Source organism: Mus caroli, chromosome 14 (genome assembly GCF_900094665.2).
Source record: "Mus caroli chromosome 14, CAROLI_EIJ_v1.1, whole genome shotgun sequence".
Taxonomy (NCBI): Eukaryota; Metazoa; Chordata; class Mammalia; order Rodentia; family Muridae; genus Mus; species Mus caroli.
Window position 1 is genome coordinate 42149331 of NC_034583.1, and position 9188 is coordinate 42158518.

The 9188-nt window shown below is 34.3% G+C and overlaps 1 protein-coding gene across 1 annotated transcript; it reads right to left on the reverse strand.

Moving 5' to 3' along the window:
- Positions 1–6643: 6643 nt before the first annotated feature.
- LOC110309835 (olfactory receptor 4K2-like) lies at positions 6644–7614 on the reverse strand. Its single transcript, XM_021182574.1, has one exon. The coding sequence runs from the start codon at positions 7598–7600 to the stop codon at positions 6644–6646; it is 957 nt and encodes a 318-aa protein (XP_021038233.1). The 5' UTR covers positions 7601–7614.
- Between the last annotated feature and the right edge of the window lie 1574 nt (positions 7615–9188).

Genomic DNA, 9188 nt, shown 5'->3' on the forward strand with positions numbered 1-9188 from the left:
GGAATGGGTGGGTAGGGAAGTGGGGGGCGCTATGGGGGACTTTTGGGATAGCATTGGAAATGTAATTGAGGAAAATATGTAATAAAAATATTAAAAATAAAAAAAATACAAGAATACCCAATCAAACAGGTGACGGAACTGAACAAATCTATCCATGATTTAAATAGAAAATGGAAATAATAAAAAAATCACAAAGGGAGACAACCCTGGAAATAGAAAACCTAGGAAAGAGATCAGGAGTCACAGATGCAATCAAGCATGACCAACAGAACAGAAGAGATAGAATAAAGAATCTCAGGCATAAAAGATACCAGAGAAGACATTAACACAACAGTCAAAGAAAATGCAAAGTGCAAAAAACTCCTAACCCAAAACATCCAGGAAATTAAGAACGCAATGAAGAGAGAGAGAGAGAGAGAGAGAGAGAGAGAGAGAGAGAGAGAGAGAGAGAGAGAGGGAGAGAGAAGAAAATCTAAGCAAAATAAGAATAGAAGAAAGAGAAGATGCCCAAATCAAAATGATCATGTTTCATTCCCAGGTAACACCTTCAACAAAATCATAGGAAAAAAAAAAAAAAAACTTCCCTAACCTAAAGAAAGAGATGGTCATAAACCATCAAGAAGCCTACAAAGCACCAAATAGATTAGACCAGAAAATTAATTCCTCCCACTACATAATAACCAAAACACTAAATGCACAGAGCAAAGAAAGAATATTAAAAACTGTAAGAGGAAAAGGCCAAGTAACATAGAAAGACATACCTATAAGAATTACAGAAGTCTTCTCAACAGAGACTTTAAATGACAGAAACTCTTGGACAAATGTCATGCAGACCCTAAGGAAACACAAAAGCCAGCCTAGACTACTATACCCAGCAAAATTCTCAATCACCATAGATGGAGGAACTAAGATATTCTGTGACAAAACCAAATTTAAACAATATCTTTCCACCAATCGAGCTCTACAGAGGAAAACAGAAGAAAAACTCCAACACGAAGAGAGAAACTACATCCAAGAAAAAAAAAACAAGAAATAATCATTTAACAACAAACCCAAAAGAAGAGAACCACACGAATATAATAGGACCACTAACAAAAATTAACTGGAACCAAAAATCATTGTTCTTTAATAGATCTCAACATTAATGGATTTAGTTCCCCCAATGAATATACATAGACTAACAAACTGGATATGTAAATAGGGCCCAGCATGTTGTTGCATGCAGAAAACACAGTGACAAAAACAGACCCTACCTCAGACAAAAGGATGGAAACAAAATTACTAAGAAAATGGTCCCAAGAAAAAAGCTGGACTAACCATACTAATATACAGAAATAAAATGGACTTTTAATCAAATGATATCAAAAGAGATAGGGAAGGACACTTCATACTCATCAAAGGAAAAATTCACCAAGATGAACTCTCAATTCTGAACATCTATGCCCCAAATGCAAGGGTTCCCACATTTGTAAAAGAAGCATTACTGAAGCTCAAAACAAACATTGATCCTCACACAATAATAGTGGGAGAATTCAAAACCCCAGTGTCAACAATGGGAAGATCGTGGAAACAGAGACTAAACAGCGATACCATGAAAGTAACAGAAGTTATGAACCAAATGGATTTAACAGATATCTACAGAGCTTTTCACTCTAAAACAGAAGTGTATAGATTCTTCTCAGCACCTCGTGGTATCTTCTCCAAAACTGACCATATAATCAAACACAAAACAAGCTTCAACAGATACAAGAAGACTGAAATAATCCCATGTATTCCATTAGTTCACCACAGACTAAGGCTGGTCTTCAATAACAACAAAAGAAGCAGAAAGCACATGTACTCATGGTAACTGAGTAACTCTCTACTTCATAATAACTTGGTCAAGGAAGAAATAAAGAAATTAAAGACTGTCTATAATTTATGAAAAATTAAGGCATAGCAAACCCAAACTTATATAACACAATGAAAGCAGTGCTAAGAGAAATATTCAGAGCACTGAGTACCTTTATAAAGAAATTGGAGAAATCTTAATCTAACAACTTAACAGCACATCTGAAAGCTCTAGAGAAAATGAAGCAAATACGCCAAGAGGATTAGATGGCAGAAAATAATCAAATTCAGGGCTGAAATCAATCAATTAGAAACAAAGAAAACTATACAAAGAATCAACAAAACTAAGAGCTGATTCTTTGAGAAAATTAAGAAGACAGGTAAACACTTAGCCAAACTAACTGAAGGGCACAGAGACAGTGTCCAAATTAACAAAATAGAAATGAAAAGGGAGACATAAGAACAGAAATTTAGGAAATTAAAAAAAAAAAAAACACATCAGGTCCTACTACAAAAGTCTATACTCAAGAAAATTGGAAAATCCAGACGAAATGGTTGATTTTCTAGACAGATACCAGGTACTAAATTTAAACTGGGACCAAGTAAATCATCTAAACAGTTTCATAACCCTTAAGGAAATAGAAGCAGACATTAAAAGTCTCCCAACCAAAAAAAAAAAAAAAAAAAAAAAACCCCCCAAAAAAAAAAAAAAAAAAAAAAAAAAAATTCCAGTGCCAGATGGTTACAGTGAATAATTGATCACACCTTCAAAGAAGATCTCATACCAATACTTCTCATACTACTCCACCGAGTAGAAACAGACAGAATACTACCTAATTCCTTCTATGACACCACAGATGATCTGATAACTACACCACATGAAGACTCAACAAAACTCAACAGACTAAATTTGCTTATGACTATTAAAGCCAAAATATTAAATAAAAATCTCACAAACCCAATCCATGAACCCGTCAGAATGATCATTCACTATGATCAAGTAGGCATCATCCCAGGAATGAAGATATGGTTCAATATACAGAAATCCATTAACATAATCCACTATATAAACAAACTCAAAGAAAAAACACGTGATCATCTCATAGGATGCTGAAAAAGCCTTCAAAATATACAACATCCCTTCATATTAAAAGTATTGGAAAGACCAGGAATCCATGTCAGATACGTAAACATAATAAAAGCAATATACAGCAAACCAACAGCCAACATCAAATTAAATGGAGAGAAGCTTGAAACAATCCCACTAAAATCAAGGACAAGACTTGGCTGCCCTCTCTCTCCCTATTTATTAAATATAGTGCTCAAATTTCTAGCTAGAACAGTTAGACAACAAAAGGAGGTCAAAGGGAAACAAAACGGAAAGGAAGCAGTCAGGGTATCATTATTTGTAGATGATATGGTAAATACATAAGCAACCCATAAATTATACCATAAAACTCCTATACCTAATAAACAAATTCATCAAAGTAGCTGGATGTAAAAGTAACTCAAACAAATCAATAACCTTTCTCTATACAAAGATAAAAGGGCTGAGAAAGAAATTAAGGAACAACACCCTTCACAATAGTCACAAATAATATACAAAATCTGGGTGTAACTGTAACCAAGCAAGTGAAAGATGAATGACAAGAACTTTAAGTCTCTGATTAAAGAAATCAAAGAAGATCAGAGAAAATGGAAAGATCCCCTATGCTCACACACACACACGCACACACATAATACATGCATCTATAGTATACAGCTATAATATATGCACATATGTATATATAACATAATATATGCATATATGTGTATATAAGATAATATATATATGCATATCACAAGTGTTGAGATTAATATGATTTAATGTCTGCTTATATTATGTCTATAAACACCTACCATCAAAAAGGGAGAAATAATAAAACAGGAAGATATGAACTAATATTTTATTTAAACAATAAAAATACAAGCAAAATCAAAGGAAAAATAAAGTTAAAGAGATCTGCTTTCCATTCCACAGTGATGGTGTTTGCTTTGGGGTGAGGGTGCTACGTGTCTGTAGGACACTGGTTTTTCTGGATTTGGTTTTGGTTTGGGGGATGTTTGTTTGTTTGTTTTCCTTCTCAAGCTACTCTCTTCCACTGAGAGCAAACCTTCATAGTATTTGGCTTTCTTTGTTGACCCTGTTTTGGTTTTGCCACAAGAAAAGGATGTGTTTTGTGGACATGGTTGTGGTTATTAATCTGTGTGACCCCTCAGTCTGTAGGTACTAAACATCAACAAGCTGGCAGTCTCCTTTAGATTCTGACAACTTTAAGCACTTACTGCTATTTCTTACTCTTCATGTAAGCTAATTACTCTCACAGGACATCTGGTTCCTAGTAAAAGATTTCCCCTTTGACCAGAAATCTGTGGACATTATGACTGGTTGGATGTGAGCAGGGGGAGGGATATCCACGCAAGATATATCTTTCAAGTGTGGTTGGTTTCTTCACACAAAAATTCATTATATCATACTAATGTAAAAGTTATCCAGATATCTCATTGAGCATAGAATAGTTGATTGGGCAGAAAATGTCTCTGTTCCACTGGGGAATTGTCTTCAGTGTCGATCCTTCAGAAGTTTGAAGCCTCAACACAACACATATCTGCCATGAAATCCTTCAGCTGTGACAGGCTGGGAGAATGGCATTGATAGAGGTCCAGATGGGTACTTTAGAGCATTGTCCAGCAGCTAGTGATGACAGAGAGGCATGTGCAAGCCCAATGGCAATATCAGAATTTCAGCAGTCACCGAAACCAGGGCTACCCACAGAGGTCAAACACAAGTCCTCTTCCTAGATGATCACAATCTCAGCGACAGTCTAGTGTGATCCTAGCGACCATTTCCAAAGTTATAGCTTTGTATCATTTCATCAAGCGTTAGCTGGCGTCTATGCATCTATGATGCTTTGCAGTCTAATATATGTTTAAGAAACTCACTGGTCAATGGCACGATTCTTACTACTGCTTAGAGACTCTGAATCCAATGCTTATATACAAAGCAACGTGGTAATATCACCCTCTGCAGATTCTATTTCAGAGGTTTAAGTGTCATTGTAACTGTTATTATGTAGTTCTTTTGCTGACATAAATGTGATCACTGCTTATGTAAATACCATCAATGTCTTTATTGTTAATTTCAAAATTGACTTAAAATCCTAAACACAATATCTCAAACTTTTACCCTAAATTTTTTTTACTTGTTTGCTTTTTGTGTTTAATGAAAAACAAAACAATAAAGTTGAAAAGAAGAATATGCCTCTTAAAATTTAGACTAAACTCGAAAGTTAGAGATGTGTTATTCTCAATTAACCTCTTATATATAATACTCTAATTCACATATAACTTGTGTATCTCTTCATTTGCTTGATAATTCCAATAAATAAAAACAACTAAATATTCATAATTATTTGTTTGCTGCATATCCTACCTTTGGTGGTTACACCTGGGGAAATATATTTAATACAATTTTTAAAATTACTATTTAGTAAATTTCAAATAATAGTGATGTATTCAATGTTTGCTATTATTTTTAAATGATCTTTTGCAACATATAGTAAACATTATTACAATATTTTTCAACTTCTAGTATTTGCAATTTGAATCACTGTCAGTCGAATGATAGTCATTCTTAGTGTACAAAAATGATAATGTTTAAAACACCTAACAAAACTTACTTGCATATAAGACACACTTATTAAATTAACAGTTTATTACTAAACAGAAACTTTTTCCCAAATATTAAACAAAAATAATTCTTTAACCAAAAGGTAAATCAATACAGTAATTTAGAGTTAAAACGGGCATTAGTGGGACATGTCTTTAATCCCAGCACTCAGGAGGCAGAGGAACATGGGTCTCTGAATTCTAGGACATCGTGGGCTACACAGAGAAGCCATGTCTTGAAACTACCACTGAAATAAATAAATAAATAAATAAATAAATAAATAAATAAATAAATAAATAAATAATGATAATTTAGTGTTACACATTACTCTTAATGAATTTATTATTGTGAGCTCTCCTTCTTAATTTAATTCTAATGTTAACTTCCATGAACCTGCTGAAACAAAATCATCATCTTTGCAACTCACCTCATAACATCGTCTGATTTTTCAGGATTGTTGCACTAGCCTTCAAATCATCATTGTCAGAAAGAGGCATCAAAATAGTGCTGTGGTTGTGATTAGTGGTGGTTGATGTAAGAGTGAGATACTGATGCTCCTTAGTGGATGTGGCTGAGAAAGAACGCACACTCATACGACTTCTTTACACCTTGTCTACATTTCCATATTTACATATACCAGGACTTCTCTACCAGATATTATAAATTGACTTAGATGTGAAACAGAAATGGTGCAAGTTTGTGGAAAATGATGATTTGGAGACAGAAATTTATTTTATACAGCAGTGACGAAACCCTATGGATCATAGAAATCCTGCCCATTTGTCATGTTTTAGGTGGTATCATGAGTTTCTGTGTGTACATAACTGGCATCATTACCCGCAATCATTAGTCTCTCTTTAAGCTGTATTTATTTGTTCTTCTTTTCTATTAACCTGATTATTCAACATCCCAACTAATTTTAAACAGTAAATTCTACTATTAAACAGTAAATCCTATCACTTTTATAGACTAGTTTTTTTTTTCCTGGAAGCAATTATTTCCATTAACTCCCTTTTAATGTTTCAAATATAGTTTTTAATACATGCATAACACAGTATTGCTGTTTCACGAAACCCATTATACTTAATAATGAAGAATTTAAAACTATAAAGAACGGGAAGGAGTTTCTGTACTAAAATTTAGGAACTTACTTCTCAGTTTCCTCATGGCTGAATTTACTTCGTGATTTCTCAAAGTATATATCACTGGGTTCATAATGGGAGTACATATAGTATAAAATACAGACAGTATCTTTTCTATCACAAAGCTGTTTTGTGGCCACATATAGATAAAGATACATGGCCCAAAGAACATGAAGACAACAATGAAGTGGGCTGTACAGGTTGAAAGAGCCTTAGATGATCCTTTGGAAGAATGGTGCTTGATAGTAACCAGCACAATAATGTATGAATTAAATAGCAGAATGAAGCAAGACAATGCAATAATGCCACTTGTTGAAATCATAAAGAGACCAAGAACATAAGTATCCACACAAGACAGCTGGAACACCACAGGAAGGTCACAGAAAAAGCTATCTATCTTATTGGGACCACAGAATGGTAATGTGAGGGCAAATATGACCTGACTCATTGAATGCATGGTTCCTACAATCCATGAGGACACCACAAAGGCAATACACACCTGGGGACTAATGATTGAGGCATAGCGCAGAGGTTTACAAATTGCAATATACCTGTCAAAAGACATGGCCATTAGTAAAATAATCTCAGTACCAGTGAACAGGTGGAGAAAGAATATCTGAGCAATGCATCCATCAAAAGAGATTGTTTTATGATCAGTTAGGTAATCTATGATCATCTTGGGAGTGGCAAAGGAAGCAAGAGACATATCAATAATAGAAAGATTGGTAAGAAGGAAATACATAGCAGAGTGTAGGTGAGAGTCAGATATGACGATGAGGACTATGATGCTATTACTCACCATTGTTGCCACATAAAAGAGTGAAAACACTATGAAGAAAAATATCTGTAGTTCCCAGGAATTAGAGAGTCCCAGCAAAACAAATTCAGTCACAACAGACTTATTAGCCGCATTCATCATCTGGATTCATAGGTAGTAGCTGCTTCATATAATATACTATCCTTTTTCTATATCTTATCAAAGAGGTTGGCTCAAGAGATGATTATACAATATTAGTGAGGAAACAGTCTTCAAATAAATGTACTGAAAACATCACTCTTTTCTTGCAGCAAACACCAGTCAAATGCAAATAATATAAACAGAACTACCATCTATTTGTCCATCTGTTCATCTAAATAATGATGATGATAGCTAAGGTTTTGTATGAACTTCCTTCATGCTGACAATTAACCATATTCAGAGAAAGACACACTTACATATAAGTATACAGTGAGTCATTGTGAATGTAGTCATGAAGATATCCTTAGTGAAAAATCAAATAAAAATATGTCACATGTAAGGAATCTTAAGTAACACAGCAGTACTTCACGGAACAGCTGTGGAGAAGTCATAAACATCCAAAGAACTGTTGACCTATTTATAAATATGAGTTTCTTGGTTGAATATCAGCAGACATACTGAGAACACTAGCTTTACTGGGAGTGATGGGAAGGCTATCCTATTTACACTGGCACATGGGCATCTAGTGGAAGAAGATTACCCCTTATAATCAATGAAAATAAATTAGCTTCTTTTTTTTCCCTTCAATTTCACTGTTATTAAAATAGGAGTTTGTTTCTCCAACAAACATTTGCAAGTGTATAATTCAAAATTACATTTTGCTCCTAAAAGATAAATAACATATATTTTGTAGGGAAGTGTTTAAAAATAAATAAATCTCTTTTGTCAATTTTCTGTTTAAATGTTCCCATGGTATATGCCAACATTCATAAGTTGTTTTATTAATAGTCTGGAAAAGGACCAGCAATTCAGCCTGTCAGAAGAGGTCTCTTAACATAAAACGTTACTTACAAAATCTATGGCAGAATACAGGCTCTCCAATTATGGAGTACTAAGTATATTCTTTCTGAGATTCCCCAAGAGGCAATTTTAAACACAAATGAGTGACCTTGCTGAACGATTAGCTGTTTAGGAACTTTAGATTTAAGTAAATATTGTAGGGAACTGGAAATTGACCAAGAAGTCATCTTGCAAAGGGATTCATTAAAGAAACAAAGAAAGACAGCATTAGCGAGCTCACAAAGAGAATCTGGGAATCTTACGGGAATTTTCAAAGGCTGTTTTTACCTGGACCTAAGTGGTTTGGGGGTCAGAAAGGAAAATGGAAAAATCAACATTTCAAAAAGCAAATGCCAAGCAAAGAAGCCACAGCCCCTGGTTATTTAGCCCTGTATGGAAGTAACGGGGGGGGGGAGGATCAAGAATATTCACCTCTGCTTTAAGTAACCTTGGGCTCTTTGGGGATTTCAAACATCAACAAATAAAAAAATTGGGAAAGTGCAATGAAATGTATCCTGTATGGAAAATATTTTCCAGGGATCATGAGCAAAATGGACCTCAAACAAAAAACAAATGTCTTGTAATGTCCTAACTATTATTAAATTGTAGGAATTGTTCAGACAACCTAAAGACATGATTTATGTATGGATTCACCTAAGTAATTATCAGAAAGAATTTCCTTTTTTCAGCAAGAAACTTAAGGCAGGTA

Coding starts and splice junctions, on each gene's coding strand:
- LOC110309835 (XM_021182574.1), bottom strand. CDS start 7,600: ATGATGAATGCGGCTAATAAGTCTGTTGTGACTGAATTTGTTTTGCTG.